Source organism: Myotis yumanensis, unplaced genomic scaffold (assembly GCF_028538775.1).
Source record: "Myotis yumanensis isolate MYYU_CA2020_CCGP unplaced genomic scaffold, mMyoYum1.0.hap1 SCAF_4, whole genome shotgun sequence".
Taxonomy (NCBI): domain Eukaryota; kingdom Metazoa; phylum Chordata; class Mammalia; order Chiroptera; family Vespertilionidae; genus Myotis; species Myotis yumanensis.
Genome location: NW_027223755.1, coordinates 86,733,683 through 86,754,866, shown reverse-complemented (window position 1 = coordinate 86,754,866; position 21,184 = coordinate 86,733,683). Strand labels below are relative to the sequence as shown.

Below are 21,184 nucleotides of genomic sequence, written 5' to 3'. Positions count from 1 at the left end.
ATAGGCAAGGGGCTGCTGAGACTCCGCCCAGGCGACTCCCTGTGACACCGCCCTACGCAATTTACATTCCCATCTGAGCTGTGCCAGACTCACAAGTAGGAACGCCTTTGCTTTTGCAAACTTTCAAATCCACTGAGCTCGTTCGGGCGGGATCATGAGGCACCAGACCCTATGGGGGAGAGGCAGCATGACCTTGCAGCCATCAGAAAGCGAGGGAGGTTCTGTCGCACAGCTGCTCGCCGGCACTCGGGGACACAAAGCCCCGGTGGAGAGGCAAGGGGCCGCGGAGACCCAGCCAGTGCTATTTGCTCTGCCAAGGCGACTCCCTGAGACTCAGCCCTAATCAATTTACATCCCCATCCAAGCTGTGCCAGGTGCACAAAAAGACCCACCTGCGCTTTTGCAGCCTAACCCAACAAATTGCAGACTTCAACTGCTCGCAGCCATGGGAGACACACTCAAGAAGCAGACCCAGGAGAACCAGGATGGCGGCATAAGGAAGAGACCTGTGCGTGCTATCTCACACAACAACATCGAAACTACCAACTATCGGACAAACACCTATCATACAGAACCATGGGAAAGCTGGCCCAGTGGAAGCTCTACAACTGGAAGGAGAGAAAGAACATTGAGACTGAGTAGGATGTGCAGAGGCACCAAGTACAGAGCCCATCCCAGCAGGCTGCAGATTTCAGCTCCTTGCAATCGGCGGGGGGCGGAGTTGGGTCCGGGGCAGGCCGGGGCTGGGCCCGGCTGGGCCAGTGCTGTCGAACCACTGTACCAGCAGGCGCACAAACATGCCCACCGGTTCCAGTCTCGCGTGGGGCGCTGGGGGACGGTAGACAGGCAGTCTGTGCACTTGGTGGAGGGCATGATCCGAGCAGGAGTGCTGGATGTTCAGCCACCAGGAACGCCTGGAGATTTTGTCTGGTGGGGAGCCGCTGGCAGGGGACAGAGGACCAAACTTCCTGTTTCCCTGGTAAGGCTGGGATGGCCCCGGCGTGGTCGGGACAGCCCCGGTGAGAACGATATGGCCCCGGTGAGGTCGGGACGGCCCCGGTGAAGTAGGGACGGCCCCGGTGAGGTTGAAACGGCCCCGGTGAGGTCGGGACGGCCCCGGTGAGGTTGAAATGGCCCCGGTGAGGTAGGGACGGCCCCGGTGAGGTTGAAACTGCCCCAATGTGGTAGGGACGGCCCCGGTGAGGTTGAAACGACCCCCGTGAGGTTGAAACGGCCCCAGTGAGGTCAGGACGGCCCCGGCGAGGTTGAAACGGCCCCCGTGAGGTAGGGACGGCCCCGGTGAGGTTGAAACTGCCCCAGTGTGGTAGGGACGGCCCCGGTGAGGTTGAAACAGCCCCCATGAGGTAGGGACGGCCCCAGTGAGGTTGAAACTGCCCCGGTGTGGTAGGGACGGCCCCGGTGAGGTTGAAACGGCCCCTGTGAGGTCAGGACGGCCCCTGTGAGGTCGGGACGGCCCCGGTGAGGTTGAAACGGCCCCGGTGAGGTCAGGATGACCCTGGTGAGGCTGTAACGGCCCTGGTGAGGCTCAGACGGCCCTGGTGAGGTTGAGACTACTCCAGTGAGGTTGGGACAGACAAAGGGGACCAGTATAGACTGATGAACAGGAGTAGATACAGAGGCAGAGCAACATTGAACAGACTGTCAAACTACAGTGGGAAGTCTTGGGAGGGTTTGGGGGCGGGATTAAGAGATCAACCGAAGGACTTATATGCATGCATATAAGATTAACCAATGGACACAAGACACGGGGCGGGGGGGGGGGGGCGGGGGGGGGGGCCGGGGGAATGTCAAGGGGGGGAAAAAGGAGACATATGTAATACTCTTTGTAATAATTTTTTTTTATTTTTTTATTTTTTATTTTTTATTTTTTATTTTTTATTGCTTAAAGCATTACAAAGGGTATTACATATGTGTCCTTTTTTCCCCCCCACCCTTGACAAGCCCCTGCCCTCCCTTACCCCCCAGTGTCTTATGTCCATTAGTTATGGTTATATGGATGCATACAAGTCCTTCAGTTGATCTCTTACTCCCCTCCCTCCTGTCCCCCAACCCTCCCTGGCCTTACCACTGAAGACCGACAATCGGTTTGAGGCAGCTCTGCTGTATTTATTATTGTTCAAAAGTTTGTAATGGTCTTAATTATCCATGAAAGAATGAGATCATGTGGTATTTTTCCTTCATTGACTGGCTTGTTTCACTTAGCATAATACTCTCCAGTTCCATCCATGCTGTTGCAAATGGTAAGAGTTCCTTCTTTTTAACAGCAGCATAGTATTCCATCGTGTAGATGTACCACAGTTTTCTAATCCAATCATCTACTGATGGGCACTTAGGCTGTTTCCAGATCTTAGCTATGGTGAATTGTGCTGCTATGAACATCTGGGTGCATATATCCTTTCTGATTGGTGTTTCTGGTTTCTTGGGATATATTCCTAGAAGTGGGATCACAGGGTCAAATTTAAGAAATAAAAATTATTTAAATACAGACCTAAAAAAAAAAAAAGAATATTCTAAACTAAAAATGTATCAAGTGCATGTGTTAGAAACAAAATAAGTAAAACTATGGAAAAATCCAAGAAATCAATCATAAAATTAATACAAACTCAAATGAAGAGATTTAATAAGGTAGCAGGATATCATAGGTAAAAAGTAAAAAGTTTTTGTATTTCCAAACAATAACCAGTTAGAACTTGTCATGGAAGGAAAGACCACATAAAAAATAAATGACTACATAGAAATACATTAAAAAAAAAATACCCTAAATCTATGTGAGGAAAACTAAAACATTTCTGAAAGATATGGCAGTGCCCTGAACAAATGGAAAGACATCTTGTTTTTGGGTATGATGACTCAGTACTGCAAGGATGTCAGTTCTTTTAAGTTAATACATACATAGGTATGATGCACTTCATTAAAAATTTCAATAAATTTTTTTTCTGGAGATAGACTGGTTGATTCATGTGGAAAAATAAACATGCAAGAATAGCTAGGAAAACCTTGTGGGAAAAGTGGTAATGAGAAAGGCCAGATCTATCAGATATTGCATCTTACTACAAGACATCTGGTACTAGCTCCTGGTGAGACAGACAGACCAAGGGAAGAGTAAAATTCTAGGAATAGACCCAGGTATATACAGAAATTGCATATATGATAAAGGTGGCATCTCTTTTCCCTAGTGTGAAAATATACTTTTAAAATAAATGATGTTGACAACTAGATACTAGTTGTGAAAAGATGAAACTGGCTCTGTACTTACACATACATAACGTACAGGTATTTGACTCTAATTGGGTCAGAGATCTAAATGTTGAAAAAATATATAAATAGTAGAATTAGATGCTCTGTTTTTTAATTTAGAGTAAGGTTTTCAATATTCAAAATCCAGAAACTATAAAAGATTGAATTTACCAGTGATTTTTTATAAAGATTTATATGGCTATAAACAAAATCAAAAGACAAATAATAAAGTGAGGGGAAATATTTCAATTAAAAAAAAGACCTAAACCTAATAGAAAAAATGGCAAAAACATGAATAGGTAAGTCTCAGAAAAAGCTGTACAAATGGACTTAAAAACATATGAAAAAGTGCTCAAATTTAAACTGCAGTGACCTACATTTCTCACTTAGCCAAATAACAAAAATTAAAAAATTGGGCAGCACACACAATTGGTGAGGCTCTGGGGAAATAGTCAATCACACCTTGCCAAAGGGGGTCCAGAATCATATAACATGTATGGAGTGCCCTCTGGCAGTCTTGACCAAATTTACACATTTACCCATGATCCAGCAGGCCCAGTGTATGAATTTGCCTTGAAGATAAATCTTCACAAATGCAAAACAGCATCTTCACAAGGTTATGCTTCACAGCATATATACCAAACAACTGTCTGATATTGATTGAAAAAAGCATGGTATATCCATAAAATACAATATTGTTGTGCAGTTGTGAAACATAAGGTGTATCCATATCATTAATGTGAAAATGCGTCAAATCTCTAAAAGCCTGACAGATGTTAGAATGAGCAGTAAGTTTGCTTACACATTTTAACTTGGCTTACTAGTATATGTTTTTCTAGAGTAGATTAGCTAGTCTGTTTCAGGTTTTCTGCTGTTATAACTAGCATGGGTCTAGACCATTTTTACTTTTAAAAATATATTAAGCCAAAACCGGTTTGGCTCAGTGGATAGAGTGTCGGCCTGCGGCCTGGGGGGTCCCGGGTTCGATTCCGGTCGAGGGCATGTACTTGGGTTGTGGGCACATCCCCAGTGGGAGCTGTGCAGAAGGCAGCTGATCGATGTTTCTCTCTCATCAATGTTTCTAACTCTCTATTTCTCTCCCTTCCTCTCTGTAAAAAATCAATAAAAAAATATATATATATAAAAAAAAAATATATATATTAATATTTTCTTAGGTTATATTTTTCCAAAGTTGATATATTAGATCAAAACAAATGTATAATTTTATGGCCCTTGATTAAAAAACTCAGTAATTTTCAGTGGTAAAACTGTCAAGATAGAATATATTTCAGTGCATGAGATAACTGATATAGATAGATTTCTGGATTTAGAAAAGATATTTAAAGCTTTATTTGTAGTGAAGGAAGAATTTGGAATAATTTCCCCCCCAACTCTATTGAGGCATAATTGACAAATAAAAAATGTATATATTTAGGTTGTACAGCATGATTTTTGATAAGATTATAATGTGATGATTTGATATATGTATACATTGTGAAATGATTGCCACAATCAAATTAACACATCCATTACCTCACATAGTTACTTTTTTTGTGTGTGTCTTGAGAACACTTAATATCTAATCTCAGCAAATTTTAAGTATACACTAAGAGTTTGGAATAATATGTGGGTTCATTTTTTCTTTGCTTATTTATCTTATGTCCATTAGAGGGCACTGAAGAAAAGTACTAAAGAAAAATTTGGATAGCCATGTAAAGTATTGTTTGAAATGAAATGATTTTGAACTTTGTGAACTTTCAGAAGTTGGGTTAGCCCGGCTGGCATGGCTTAGTCATTCAACTTTGACCTATGAACCAGGAGGTCACAGGTTTGATTCCTGGTCAGGGCATGCACCCAGGTTGCGGGCTTCCCTGTGTGGGGCATGCAGGAGGCAGCCGATCAGTGATTCTCTGTCATCATTGATATTTTTATCTCTCTCCCTTTCTCTCTGAAATCAATAAAAATATATTATACTAGTGGCCTGGTGCACGGAATTCGTGCATGGGGCGGAGGTGTGTGTCCCTCAGCCTGGCCTGCACCCTCTCCAATCTGGGACCCCTCAGGAGATGTCCAACTGCCCTCTCGCAATCTGGAACTGCTGGCTCCTAACTGCTCACCTGCCTGCCTGCCTGATCACCCCCAACTGCCCTCCCCTCCTGGCCTGATCGCCCCTAATTGCCCCTGCCTCAGCCCCGCCACCATGGCTTTGTCTGGAAGGTCTCCTGGTCTAATTAGCATATTACCCTTTCATTAGTATAGATTAAAAAGAAGCTGGTTTATGACATTTCAGGTGACTAAAAAAAAATCTCTTATAAAGCCATTAGATCTTGGATAAAATATATGTATTTTTTCCAACTTCATTATGATTTGAAAATAAGCCACTAGTTTTTGTTTTACATTATTGTTTGGTTATGGCAGAGTTTCCAAATATGTCTTGTGTTTTCATTATATATTAGATGTAGTATACTAAACTCAGTGATGGATGTTATTACTGCTTTCTTTGGGGTTCGTTAACACATATTCCTGAGCTCTTTTAGCCAGATCATCGTTACATATTACACTAAATTTCCTGAGTTGTTGTTATAGAGCAGCAGTTCTCAACCTGTGGGTCGTGACCCCTTTGGGGTCGAACAACCCTTTCACAGGGGTTGCCTAAGACCATCGGAAAACACATATATAATTACATATTGTTTTTGTGATTAATCACTATGCTTTAATTATGTTCAATTTGTAACAATGAAATTGGGGGTCACCACAACATGAGGAACTGTATTAAAGGGTCGTGGCATTAGGAAGGTTGAGAACCACTGCTATAGAGGAAGCTCTAGTACTTAACGCTCTAGGGCCAAAGTACTCCTATTATAAGACCTCTTTTTGAATAATACTAACTTTAATGGAGTTACACTGTCTCAGCTTGTGTGTCTGTTGGCAAGTTATTTCATTCTCTGTGCTTCACTTTTCTCATCTCTAAAGTAGGAGATAAAAATGGCAACTGCCTTCTCAAGTTTTTATGAAGATTGTCCACCAATGGTCTTTGGCACCAATTCAACACCAACAGGAATCCCCAATTTGGAGTGTAGTGAAGAAGGAAACTTTATTCAAGGCAAACAGCTCAGTCCTGATACAACTCAATTATGAACAGCATAGCTATGGTACAGCACAGCTGTGAGGTGGCCCTTAGGTGAGGCCTCTCTCTGACAGCTCTGCTCTAGACCACTCTGCTCTGCCTTGGTCTGCCCCTCTCTGGTCCTGTAAGATGTCTTTGGTATTTCTGCTCCAGTGGGGAAACACAGTCTTTAGTCTTGGGGGGAAAGGGAAAGTGTGCTACCAGAATCAGAGAGGAACTGACTTATGTATAGAGAAGTCCCTGCTCCTGGTCTCTGCTTGGTCTGTCCTCATGCAAATGAGGACTCCAAATCCTCACTGTTTAATTGGTTCACAAAACAGTGTCCTGATTGGTCAGAATGGATTTCTCTGATTGGCTGGTGAAGATGTTAATGAGATATAGCTGGGCATCTCTGATTGGATGGTGAAAGTCTTAGTCTATTGGTTGAAATATGATTCCAGAAACTCCTTTATAAAGGTTGGCTCACACTGCAGGAACACAGTGCAGGCAGGCAGTTCAGTGTGGAAGGCAGGCAACTTAGTGCAGGCTTCTCACTGCTGAAGCATGACTTGTGTGAGAGGCCCTGCTGCTAGGCTCTGCTTTTTAAATTTGAGCCCAGTTAGCCACCAGGAGCCCTTCTCGGTGTCTACAAGAGTAAATAAGTTCATCCATATAAAGCGTTTATTCTTTTGCCTGCCACACAGTATGTACTTGATAGCTATTAACGATCTTCTACTATCGACACTAATAAAAGGATAATATGTTAATTAGGTCAGATAGTCCAGACATCTTCCAGACGTCATTCCAGATGTCCTTCCTGACAAAGCTGGGGCCTGGGCGAAGCTACCCGGGGCCCCAGGTGCCTGTGGCCAGCCAGGGCGTAGCTGCCCAGGGTCCTGGGTGCCTGCGGCTGGCCAGAGGGAGGAAGCCCGGGTTCCAGTTGCCTGCAGCTGGCTGGAGGAGAGAAGCCTGGGTTCCGGTTGCCTGCTGGCGGCTAGAGGAGGGAAGCCTGGGTCCTAAGTGCTGGAGGAAAGCCGGTGTTGGCAGCTGGGGGAAGGAATGCCTGCTCTTGCACGAATTTTCGTGCATCGGGCCTCTAGTATCCTATATAATAAAGAGGTAATATTCAAATTGACCCTCACACCCTCACAAGATGGCTACCTATGACCAGGCCAGTAGGGGGTTAGTGAGGGACAGCCAAATGACTGAACAGGCAGGCTGCATGGGGCGACCAGTCTGGCAGGGGGGTTAGTGAGGGACGACCAAATGACTGAACAGCAGGCTGCATGGAGCGATCAGGCTGGCACGCAGAGGCAGTGAGGGGCAATCAGGCTGGCAGGGGGGGTAGTTAGGGGCGACCAGGCAGGCAGGTGAGCAATTAGAAGCCTGCGGAGCAGGATTGTGAGAGGTATGTCCGACTGCCAGCAGTTGGACATCCCCCAAGTGGTTCCCGATTGGAGAGGGTGCAGGCTAGGATGAGGGGACCCCCTCCCACCCGTGCACGAATTTTGTGCACCGGGTCTCTAATATATATATATATATATATATATATATATATATATATATGGCTAATATGCAAAGTGTCCCCTCAGGTGTTCGACCAGAAGACCGGGAGTTCGATCGCTCACTGTGACGTGCACTGACCACCAGGGGGCGGCACAGAATGAAGGAAGGCCCTAGCCGGCAGCCATAAGGCCCTGATTGGCCCTGATTGCCGGCTACGCCTAGGGACCCTACCCGTGCACAAATTTTGTGCACCAGGCCTCTAGTTATTGTTATAAGAAGATGCCTTCAAATGGGCTAGGTTAGGTTCAACTAGTATACCCCCATGATGTTCTACCTTCTTCCCTTGGTAGTAAGGTGAAGACTAATTCTAGGGCTGAAAGGAATTTGAAGGGTGGGAGTGATGTTCAAGAACAAGAGAGCTAGCGTTTGAAACATTGGAAAGTTAGGAAGATAGATGCAGAGGGGATGGTGTGCTAGGGAGCATAGCATGTTTTGGGGAACTAAATAGTTTTGTATGTGTAGAGTTGAGTGGGGATGGGGATGTGTGGAGAGGTGAAATAGAGAAGTAAGGCAAGGGCAGGATTCTGGAGGCCTGTCATGCTCTGTCAGGGGCATGTGAGCTTTATCCTAAAGGCAGTGGGAAACAGTGTGTTCATTTGATTGAATAGGATGAGTGTGTTGAGTTGTGGAGAGAGAGGGAGTTCCAGTGTGTAGGTTTGGAGCATTAGGAGAAATCAGAGTACACATTGGGTTATCTCATTCAGTCCTCAAAATGACCCTGATATCTGTACTATTATCATCCTCTTTACCATTTCACAGGGTGAGAAGCAGGCTTGGGGAACTATAGCATTTGTTCAAAGTCAGATGGCTGGCTGGTAAATGGTGGGAATCAAGCCTAGACTCATCTCTGCATCATGCCTCGTTGCTGCCTCTCCAGGGGAGTAGTAGTTCCCAGAAGGGAAGTTAGAAAAATTCGGGTAGAGAACAGTGAGTCAGCAAGAGCCTGATAATTCTTAGGTTGTTTATTTTTTTCTTTCATGCTATGATTTGTAAATGTAAAGGGGATTGCTATTTTTTTTCTGCAGTAAGTAAATGTTGTTAAACGCTCCCCACAGCATGTTCTGGTTAAGCAGACAGGCAGTGATATCAGTATCATTAGTATTGGAAATAAATGGTGAGTGCTTGGTAATTACTCACCAGAGAAACATTTGCATTTACAAAAGGATTTCAGTGTTTCCAGTTCTGATTATAAAGTTGCATAAGACTGCAGTGGAATAGCATGAAGCTAGTTCTTTCATAATTATTTTTAAGGTTTCCAGTGTTTAACTCACACAGAAACAAAAGGTGACATCCCTTCGACTCCAGAACACTGCCTTTAATCCTTTGAGTGCCAATCAATATCCTAGGAACTATGCTAAAATTGCCAAGGCATTTTTGCTGATTTTACAGCAGTTTAGGAAAAAAATTATTAATTGCAAGTAAATGAAGTTACATATTCAAAAACTTAAGGAAACCTTTACTACATTTGTTTTCATCTTTGACGTATATTGTTTGCTGATTGTATTATAAAATACTAGTAGAAAAAAAATTGAACAAAACATATAATGTTAAAATAAAATTAATGTTGACTTTGAATACATTCCACAAAATTGTCACCTTCACAGCAAGAATTGACCTATTTAACAATATCATCATCATTAATAAAAGCAGACTTAGAACTGGATGCCATTTCGAAGCTTTAGGGCTACAAAATCTGAGTAAACTTCATAAAATCGTAATACCTATAAAAAATTAGGCAGGTAAATGCCAGTGGTCAATTTTAGAACTACAAACATTCGGCATCATAAGTAATCTGCACTTAGATGCCATCTGTCAATAAAGAGTGAACTACTAGCTTATAATAGTTATACTGCAGGAGGAGTGCGATAGCTCCCGGGACTTTTGGCGAAAGACAGGAGGAGCTCCCCGGCACTCTAGGGGTTAAATCAGCCTACTCAGCCATGGCCTGTGCAGGCAGGCTTAATAGTAAAGTCCTTAGGTCAGGCTATCCAAAATAGAACCATTGGGTCAGAGGAAAACCATTTTAGAGCTCTTGACACACCTGGTCAAGTTGCTTTGCAAAAAGTTCACACAGCATCCTTAAAATCTAGTATACACAAAAAGCTTTGAGTCTTGTTGAAAATTGGCCATTTAAAAACTGAGCTCTGACAAGTGAGTGGTATATAGGGGATTTGTTTATTAGACAAATAGGAACCTGCAGAAATGGGGTTAAATTGCAGCAGATGGAGTTTTAATTACACCTGAAGAAGACTTTAATATTGAAAGTTGTGAGATCTAGAATGAGTTACTAAAAGAAGTGAGCTCTATTTTTCTAGAGCTAGAAATAGCTTTCTGGTAGTTTTGAGGCATTTATTCCTTCATTTGGCCAATATCTACTGAATGTTTACCCTGTGCTACTATGGCTCCAGGCCTAGACAGGCTGACTATAGAAAAATGACCTGGGGATTCTGTATCCAACATCTTCTGTGTGAATTGGTAAGGAAGGGGATCACCTGATGATAAACAAGGATCAATAAAAAGAAACAGATTTAAACAAATAATCAGAAACACTTCCCCACCCCCACAGAAGAAATGTGTGCTTTGGTAATGAAAAGATTTTTTGTTGCAAAACACCAGTTTGGCATTGTCCAACTGTAATCGGAGAAAAATGTGCCTTGTCTTCTATCGTTGTTAGTGAGAGTGAGGTTCTTGGGGTACCGCTGGCATGAGCATTTCCAGAGGCCTCCATTGGAGGATGAGGTATGGCAGAAAGCTTTACTTCTGTGCAGTTATATTCCTGGATTTCCAAAGTCCCATTTCTCTTAGTCCAGTCATAGAAGAAGTGTAGCTGGGGTTTCAGTAGGACTAAAATTAGAGCCAGTGATAAGAGTTTCTGGTCCAGGTTGCAGCCAGGTCCATTATAGGTTAGTTGCACCCTATTAGGCCATTATGTGTGGGGGTCCACATGGTCGTGGACCACATGGGAGAATGCTAGGGAGCCAAGCATGAGCCATGAGCCAAGTGTGCCACGATGAACCAAGAGAGTAGGAGAGTGAGTTTCTTTGTTCAGGGAATTATATATCCCAAATTTCTGAGCACTTGCAGTGGCCATGCCCATTCCAGCACTTGCAGTGGCCATGCCCATTCCAGCTCTGTCCCCAGGTGTAATTGACAAGCAAGTATCTTCTGTATGTGGTTCCCTTCCCCAGTGTTTTCCAGGGAACATGCCTATAATGTCTGGCCTTCCCTTTGCTCCTTTTCTGTTATTAATAGCTAGTTAATTACAACAGTATCACAAGTAGGTGGCATTTTATCTTAAGATCTTTAACAAATCACTTATTGCCTTTTTTTTTTTTTTTTTTTAAATCCTAGGCAATTTCGGGGTGGTACTGTGTTGTCTGGGATGATGATGTAAAAATGAGTTAGGTAATATTGTATAATGTCTTAAAAAAAAAGAAATTAGGACCACTCTTTGTTCTCTTTATTATATGTGATTCATATAGTCCAGGGGTGGGCAACCCCTGGCACGTGTGCCAAACATGGCACGCCAGTAACTTTTGCTGGCATGCGAACCCCTCTCTTATAATCTTCCATTTACAATTTTTTTCTTAATATCGACTTTTTTATTATTCAGATAAATTCAGTGTAGGTGCATCTTAGATAAATAAATAATTTTACATAACAAGTTATCTTAAAGACCATAGACATGGATTGACGAGAGAGGGGAAGAACAATTTCTATGTCTCTGCCTTAACTCTCCCTGCCTTCCTAAATCCGACCAGTGAAAACACATACGCTTGTGAATCTTTCTTCTCAGTGATGAATTTTGTTAAGTCTCGTAATAGGAGTAGCCTGACAGATGAAAGTAGTAGCTTGTGCATATCTCTGAAGGTCACGAAATATAAACCTGATGTAAAATCTCTGTCATCAGTGATGCAGCAGCAAAAGTCCCACTGATAATATCAAATGGAGTCATAAAGTTTTCTGTCGGACTGTCAGTGTACATGTATACATTAAAAAATAAATGTATTTTTCATCATCATATACTGTGTTTTTGTCACTCAAATGAATTTTATTATTTCTTCAAGGTTCTTCACATACACACACCTTAAGAGATATCAAGTAGGTGTACCATGTTCTCAAAAAATTAGGGTTGGCATGCAGAAGAATTTTGAGTCAGAGATTTTGCTGGTTTTGGCACGCACTCACAAAAAGGTTGCCCACCCTGATATAGTCTATTCTGTTTAGAAAGAACTTCCCACTTATATATAACTAGGGGGCCAGTGCACGAATTTGTGCACCTTGAAAAGAACTGTGGGCCGTGAGGCTGCAGTGGGCACAGGGATGGGTCTTGGCCCATCCTCCATGCCCCTACCTGGCCCCTCCCGCTATGGCCCCTGGTCCCCTGTCTGCCGGCAGCCCCGCTCCTGCTGCCACTGCTCCCATGCACTGATGGCACCAGCCCCACTTGCACCCGCTGATGGTACAGAGCAGTTGGGGCTGGTGCCAGCAGTGGGTGCGAGTGGGGCTGGTGCCGTCAGCAGGTGTGAGTTGTGGCTGCTGCCCCGATCGCCCCTCAGGAGCAAGAGGAGGTGGAGAAGCCCTGAGGGGTGATCAGGGCTGGCAGTCACCGCTCACACCTGCTGATGGTCGCGAGCAATTGGGGCTGGTGCCGGGCATGGGCAGCGGGTTCGAGCGTTGGCTCTGGCGCCAGCAGCGGGTGCGAGCAGGGCTGGCACTGGCAGCAGGTGCAAGCACTGGGGGGGGACTGCGACACATGGGAGCAAAGAATTTTCAGTAACCACCAGAGGCTTGCCCCGATGACAGCGACCAGCACCCCACCTTGGTCTGGTGTCCCTGCTCACCTTTCCACCATCCCGCTGTGGCTGACGCCCACCATGTTCTGCACTCTGCCACCTCCTGCTGATGCTCACCATGTTTCATGTGTGCCCCCTAGTGGTCAGTGCATGTCATAGTGACTGGTTGTTCGATTGTTCCGCCGTTTGGTCTATTTGCATGTTAGCCTTTTTTATATAGGATCATTTTCTCAAGTGCCTAGGAAGTTAGTGTATAATTGGGTTTTCTTTTTGCATGTTGGGAAACAGTAGCTTGGAGAGGAATTTTTCTTTCAAGGCAAGTGTTATAGGTTTGAGATTTGGAGAAAGGGTAGAAGTACAGGTTGGAGACAGGCAGACCATTTAGTTTGGCTGTTGCAATTGTCTCGTAGAAGAAATCAAGGCTTTGGGGAACAGTGGTGTCATTGCAGATAGGAGAACCAGTATGTTGGGAATTAAAACCGTGTTAAATGTGGTATACATGAGAGGGAGGAAAAAAAGGTTGACCAATTCTGGGATCTTCATTTATTTCTGTTTAGACTATTTAACAGCTATCTCTATATATAAAAGCCTAAGCGACCGTTATGACCAGAACGACTGGAATGACCAGAAAACTGGCCAGCAGCTATGACGTGCACTGACAGCCTCGAATCTGGTTCACCCACACCCAGGACCCAGACAGGAGGGAGTAGGAGCCCGATTCCTCACTGAATTGGCCGTTGGTTAGCTTGCTGCTGGGGCACTGACAGCCCCGAATCTGGTTCACCTGCACCCCAGACCCAGACAGGAGGGAGGAGGGAGCCTGATTCCTCAAGGAATCAGCCACTGTTTAGCTTGCTGCTGAGGCCAACCTCCCATGGTCCCTCCCCACAGCCAGCCGCCCCCCCCCCCCCCAATTGGCCTCGAAGTGGGGGACTGGCTGGCCAACCTCCTGTGGTCCCTCTCCCCTGCCGGCTGCTCCCTCCTCCCCCAGCCCCCCCCCCCATCTGCCCTAATTGCCGGTAAGGCCGAGGGACCCCACCTGTGCATGAATCGGTGCACCGGGGTTCTAGTAAAAAAATAAAAATACATAGGTCCTCCGTAGTTGTTATATTCTAGGCAAACAGTGACTCATGTCTGCAGCTAGGAGATTAGAATTAGAATTTGGTGCTTTGCATTTCCTTAGGGGGTATTATGAACCATTGTATTTCATTTTAGAAATGAAGTTGCTGTTACATATGGAAGATAGACCCAAACTGCCATAGAGGCCAAGAATGATAAATGTTGTTTGTCCTTAATGCTCAAGCCTCTTAATAATTGCCTCTGATCTCTTCCCATATAAACTTTGTGTCTAAAGTATTGAATCTGGAGTAGTTACACTCACATTTTATAATAGATAATTTCTCTAGTGATGGGGCATGGATGGTGTTCCATTGCCATTCTTTGAAGAGTACATTATATTCATTACATAATGGTCAGAAGTTTGTTGTTTATGTTTTTAACCACAAGAGGGTGTTTGTAGAGTTCTGAGCACAGTGGTCAGAGGCCAGTGTCATGGGCTGGCTCCAAGTTTGGGTTTATGTGGCCTTTGTGGTAAGCAAATAAGCTGAGTGATGTGTTGTGGTGACAGTGGCTTTCAAGAGTAAATACTGCCACCTTTCAATTCTTGCATCATTAGTAGCGACTTACAGTAACTGCTGTGGAATTATTTCAGACATTTAAATGTGGTCAAGGTCAAGGTTGTTTCCTTTAGCTCTACTGCAAGTCTTCCTTTTCAGCTCACTTTGATTTTAGGTCTGAAATAGACTTTTATAAAGCCAAAGGACTCTTTTTAAAAATAAATACCTTAAAATAACGGGATCCTTTTAATTTATCAAAAATGCCCTGTGTCAAACTGATTATTTCTATAATAGATAAGAACAAATGATATTTGTTTGTAAGTTTTTTCAATTCCATCTGAAAACAGGCAGTTGAGAACTCTACTAACAAGCAAATTTTCTCTTAACTTTGCGTTTAGATTATATTTAGTAGTTTGGAATGCTGACTTTTAGGACAGATGGAACTAACTGGGTTTGTTTCTCATTTGGTACATTTGATTCTAAAGCACTTTTTCACTGAGTTCCTACTTCAGAGTAAGTCCCTGAAGTAACAGAGAAGGCAGAGAAATTAACTCTGGATTTCATCGATTTACCTTTCTCTATTAAAAAAAAAATTTAATCCTGTTTCACATTTTATATATAGAGAACATTGGACATTCACAGAAGTAGACAGAATGACAGACTGAATCCCTATCACCTGTTGCCCAGCTTCAAACATGGACTGTCCTCTCTTCTGTATTAGTTTGATGCAGATCTCAGACATCTTGTCATCGGTGAGGTGTTTTCATTTTCAGGTGGAAAGGGTACTACTGTGAGTTCTGCTCACTGAGTCACTAGGGGCTGGACATTAGAAATGGGCAGTCTAGGGCTTGGTGGTAGGGCTGCTGTCAAGGGGAATTATTTTGAATTTCTGGAGCTTTTATTAAAATCTGATGTGTTTCCTTTAAAGTGTAGCACAGACTTTGTGTATTGTCTGAAATTAATTTGTTCTTTACCATCTTTCAAAAAGACATTACGATAACTTAAAAAAATGTAAATGTATATATACTAAGATTTAAAAGAGAAGAAAAGCCTATGAAAAAACTGAATGAGGGTCATCTTGTAATATGAAACCACTTACAGAAACTGCAGGACCTTATACAGTGATCAGCAATATGCTGTGGAATTTTCTAGTGGTCAGAGTCAAAAGGAAACACAATCAGTTTTATCCTTCAGCGTTCTTCCTGTCAGTGAAGACAAATTTTCCTCATGGGATCTTGTAAAGCAGTGTTTGCCAACCTTTGGGACCTCACGGACCACCAGTGGTCTGCCGACCACCGGTTGGCGACGGCTGTTCTAAAGGAGCTAGTGGGGCATCAGGTGGAGGTCGTGGAGTAACTTGGTCTCTGAGAAGATGGTTGTCTGGGAAGCCCAGAGTTCTTTTTTGACTTGTATTTGGGGTTCGCAGATTCAATAACCTGCAGTAGCTGTAATTTATTGAACTCTATTATGTGTCAGGCATTGTGCCAAGTGATTTTACTTCAATTAATCTTCAATCCATTCCTGCTCCATAGATACTACTTTCCACCTTTTTCAGGTGAAGAAATTGAAACTCAGAGAAATAACTTGCTGAAATTATGTAGTGGTTTGTACTCAGTGTGCTAAAATATTTGACATGTAGATACATGATTATTGATTTATGTTTTGTGGGTGTAGGTAGCTACTTAAAAAAAAGACTGGCTTGTCTTTAGATTATTGTCTGACTGGAAATGTGATCACTTTCGTGAGAACAGGGTTATGGGGCCATGGTTCATGATGAATCTTTTTATTCATGCTACCTGTTCATGATTGTTGTGCTGTTATTTTCATTGTGCATTACCATTTCTGGCTTTCACTCTTTTTATTTTAATGCAGAGAGAAAAGGAGCAGCAGGAAGAGAAAACTGGTTTATTCAGGAACACAGTGAAGAATGAAGCCAGTGAAAGAAGAGCTATGATAACTCCTGCTCTCCGAGAAGCCCTTACTAAACAAGGTGAAAGCCCTCAAGAATTGTTGTTATAATACTTTGCTTTAAGCATTCTAATTTAATCCCTGAAAGCAGAAGCATAAAATTGGGATTGCCAAAGGGAAAGTAGGGCGTGAAGTCCTTCTCTAGCCCAGCATCTGTGTTACTGTGCCAGTTGTAGCTGTCTAGGGAGTCACTGTCTTGTTTCTGTGGATCACTTGTGTGTTGGCTGCCTGGGCGAGCAAATTCCTCTTTGCTTGATTTATTGGGATGTTGGCACCTGTGTGGCTCAGGTATGCAGAAAGAAAATGCCATTACTGACTTCTTTATAAATCACTGTTTATTAGGGGGAAATTATTAAATACAGAAAAAAGAACATATTGATACTATGCTGGGTTAATTAGAAGTGTTTTATCTAGAAGCATATCTGGATTTTTATGGTTATACCTTATTAAGGAGGCTGTAGTTGAATGTACAAATAATGTGAATTATATTTTCTAAAGAAGAAAGATAAGAATTGGGAGTCAATAGACTGACTTCCTCTCCTCCCTCCCTCTTTAGTGAGAACCTTTTATGTGATGGTTATGACGATGCAGAGGAATATAATACATTATCTCCTTCAAGGAGCTTTTAGTCTATTAGAGGAGACAGACAAGAATATACAGATTTTACATATAAATCTGTATATATATATAAAAGTGTTAAATATACATAAATATTATATATAAAACATATATGTTTGTCTTTTAATTAGGATATATAGACTATTTAAAGTGATTTTATGGTATGTTTAAATATATCATGTTGCTATTTGTTTTCTGCTTGTCTCCTCTTCTTTGATTTTCTTTTTCCTGTTTTCAGATTAATTTTTTAATAATTCTGTTTTTTTAAAAATATATTTTTATTGATTTCAGAGAGGAAGGGAGAGGGAGAGAGAGATAGAAACATCAATGATGAAAGAGAATCATTGATCGGCTGCCTCCTGCACACCCCCACTGGGGATCGAGCCCGCAACCCGAGCATGTGCCCTTGCCTGGAATCAAAACTGGGACACTCTAGTCCAGCGGTTCTCAACCTATGGGTCATGACACCTTTGGTGGTCGAACGACCCTAAGACCATTCTGCATATCATATATTTACATTATGATTCATAACAGTAGCAACATTACAGTTATGAAGTAGCAACGAAAATAATTTTATAGTTGGGTCACAACATGAGGAACTGTATTTAAAGGGCCAGAAGGTTGAGAACCATTGCCTAGTCCGTAGTCCAACGCTCTATCCCCTGAGCCAAACCAGCCAGGGCAATAATTCTGTTTTATATTCTATGTTAGCTTATTAGTTATTGCACTGTTTGTTATTTAGTGGTTACTTGAGGTTTTATACTAGATCTCTTTATCATATCATAGTATGTCCTTGTGTGGTGGTACACCACTTCATGCATAGTAGAGCAACCTTCAATAGTATATTTTCTCCTCAACCTCTATGCAGTTGTTATCATATATTTTAATTTTTACATATGTTATAAACCCTATGCTACATTGTTATTTATTTTGGTTTAGTGAATTATCTATTAAATATTTAAATAATTAGAAACAATTAATATGTTAACTTATGTAGTTACCACTTTTGGTGCTTTTCATGTGTTTGTGTAGATCTGAGTTCTCTCTGATAGCTTTTCCTTCTGCCTGAAGGACTTATTTAAGCATTTCTTATGGTATAGGTTTGTTGGTGATGAGTTATTTCAGCTTTTGTATATCTCAAAAAGACTTTATTTTGCTTTCATTTTTGAAGGATATTTCTGATGGATATAGAATTGTAGGTTGACAGCTTTTTTCCTGTCATGTTGTTCCACTTTTTATTTACATTGCTTCTGATTAGAGCTCTGCAGTCATCTTCTATTTGAATCTCTGAATGTAATGTTTTTAACCCCTGGCTCTTTGTAAGATTTCCTCTTAATTACTGATTTTGAGCAATTTCATTATAGTGTATCTCTGTAGTTTTTTTTTCATGTTTCTTTTACTTGGGATTTGTTGAACTTCTTGGTTCTATGGATTTGTAGTTTTAATTAAATTTGGACAAATTTTGGCTGTTATTTCTTCAAATATTTTTTGTCACTTCTTCTCTCTCCTCTTCTTTGGGGATTCCAATTACATATATCATAGGCCACTTGAAATTGACCCATAGCTCATTGATGTTTATTTTCACCTTTTAAAAAAAATGTTTTTATTGATTGTTAGAGAGAAGGGAGAGGGGGAGAGAGATAGAAACACTGATGAGAGAGAAACATCCGTCAGCTGCCTCCTGCACACCCCCTACTGGGGATCGAGCCCAGAACCTGTGCATGTGCCCTGACTAGAAATCAAAGCTGCAACCCTTTTGTGCACACGATGACTCCCCACCAACTGAGCCACACTGGCCAGGGCTGCTCTTTTCATCTTTTAAAATTCTTTTTTTCTGTCCCATTTTACATTTTGGATAGTTTCTAATGCTATGTCTCCAAATTTAATTTAGCAATCATTTCTTCCCTAATGTCTAATCTTCCATTAATTCTATTCAATGTTTTTTTTTAGCGTAGACATTGTAATTTGCATCTCTAGAAGTTCAGTTTGCGTCTTTTTATATCTTCCATGTCTCTACTTACATTTTCAAGCCTATGAAACATAGTTATAAGTGTTTTTAATGTCCTAATCTGCTAACATGTGTGTTATTTCTGGTTACTGGATAATTTTCCTCATTATTGGCCATGTTTTCCTATCTGTTTGCATGCTTGGTAATCTTTTATTGGATGCTAGATCTAATTTTACCTTATTGGGTACTATATATTTTTGCATTTCTATAAAAATTCTTGAGCTTTGTTCTGGGAGTAAAATAAATTACCTGGAAGCAGTTTTGAAACTTTTAATCTTTTATGGCTTGTTAGGTGAGACCAGACCCAGCTCTATACAGCTAATTATTTCCCCGTATTGAGGCAAAATACTTCTATGTACTCTGCCCAATGCCTTGTGAATCTGGAAGTTTTTCTGTCTGGTTGGCACAGTTCCCAGCTGGCTGTGAGCACCAGGAACACCTTTAATCCTGTCAGATGGTTCTTTCCCATTCTTGGGGAGTTTTTCTTTCACATATGCACTAAGCAGGACTCATGCAAATAATTATAGGAATCCTCTGCAGACTCTTGAGTTCAATCTCTGTGTAACTTTTGTCTCTCAGGTACTCAATCCTGCTAACTCTAGCCATATGGGCTCCTCATACTCTCACTTTCATGTCCTCAGCTAAGGGAGAGGTAACTGAGCTTCATGTGGGTTTCTGCCTTACTGCAGGACGTTGACACTTTTAAGACAGTAAGCTTGGGTAATAGTAGGGTTCACCTTGTTTGGTTTCCATCTCTAGGATCACCATTCTTTGTTGCCTGATGTTTCTTGAAAACTGTTGTTTTACATATTTTATTATCCATTTTTTGGTATTTCAGGTGGGAGAGTAAACCACCTGTTACTTCATCTTGTTTAGAAGCAACTGCATGTTGGATTATCTTGGCATTGTGGTCAGCCAGAGGTTTCTCGTTTCTGTACTGTGTAGTTTCTTTTACACCTAACTAAATGCAAAATTTTATAGAGACCTATATATCTTGGAAGAGAATGATATAAAGAACTAATATAATATAGAGTGTAGTTTCTATAATAGTGATATGAACAACACAGGAATCCAAAAGAACTAGAATTTTCTCTGGGAATCTTTTAAATGTTTATTCTCTATCTGAGATTTGCTATTCAGTTAGACACGGTTTCATCTTCTACTAGATAAGCAGTGCTTTGTTTATTTATATTCGGGATGTTTACATAAATTTGGAAGAGGATAAAAGACAAAGCCCTACAATGTTGCCACTAGAGACTTGTAATCCAAATTGACACTGTTCCATTAATCATTACTGTGAAACGTATGGATGTTTAATCAGCCACTGATCTACTTATGCCATCATCCAGACTGTATTTCTCCATTTACCTCATTTGTCTGGAAGTCAAGAGTCTTTTTGTGCAAGAGACTCGTAATTATGGTTTATTACTTGAAGCCTCATGAGAAGCTTTATTAAATGTTTTAGGAAGTCAGAATGTTCTACTTGTTTGCTCTACTAGTTTGTTATAAAAGGAAATAATGATTGTTTTGGCATGGCTTTTCCATGCTTTTCATGTGTTATGTGCCTCAAAAATTTTAAATGATAGGTTGTAGAGTGGTGCTGAGAATTCATGTTAGGTCCTAGAATTTGATTTTTCCACTTTTTTGAGCAATATTTCTTTATTTTAATCTTCTGTTGTCCCTCTGATTCTTCTTCTTTTTTTTTTAAAGTATTTTTTATTGATTTCAGAGAGGAAGGGAGAGGAAGATAGAAACAGCAATGATGAGTGAGAAACAGCATTGATCAGCTGCTTCCTACATGCCCCCTACTGAGGATCGAGCCCACAACCTGGGCATGTGCCCTGACCAGAAATTGAACCATGATCTCCTTATTCATAGGTTGATGCTCAAACACTGAGCCAAAACGGTCAGGCTGATTCTTCATTTCAAATACATTGTTACTTACGTTTACTTTATGGCACAGCATGTGGTTCATTTTTATAGCTGTTCCTTGCATCTTTGAAAAGCATTTTTGTAGTTGTAAAGTGCAGTGCTGTGTGTCCTTGATTAGGTTTGCTGTGTTGCTCAGATCTTAGAGCTCTACTGAGTTTGGTCTGTGAGATTTGTTAGATACTGAGAGATATTACAATCTCTCCCTATGATTTTGGATTAGCCTATTGTTTCTTTATGTATTTTGAGAGTATGTTAGTAGATGCATACACATTTTAAATTGTTTTATCATCTTGGTGAATTAAACTTTTAATGATTT

At 41.6% G+C, this 21,184-nt stretch overlaps 1 protein-coding gene across 2 annotated transcripts in view; it reads left to right on the top strand.

The window, feature by feature from the left end:
• Positions 1 to 21,184, top strand: part of LOC139008990 (S-adenosyl-L-methionine-dependent tRNA 4-demethylwyosine synthase TYW1) — a 130,234-nt gene that overhangs the window by 12,844 nt on the left and 96,206 nt on the right. For both annotated transcript variants that reach the window (XM_070412851.1, XM_070412852.1), the window contains exon 8: positions 16,215 to 16,332. In XM_070412851.1, the coding sequence (XP_070268952.1) occupies positions 16,215 to 16,332 (118 nt within the window). The remainder of the gene's footprint in view (positions 1 to 16,214; positions 16,333 to 21,184) is intronic.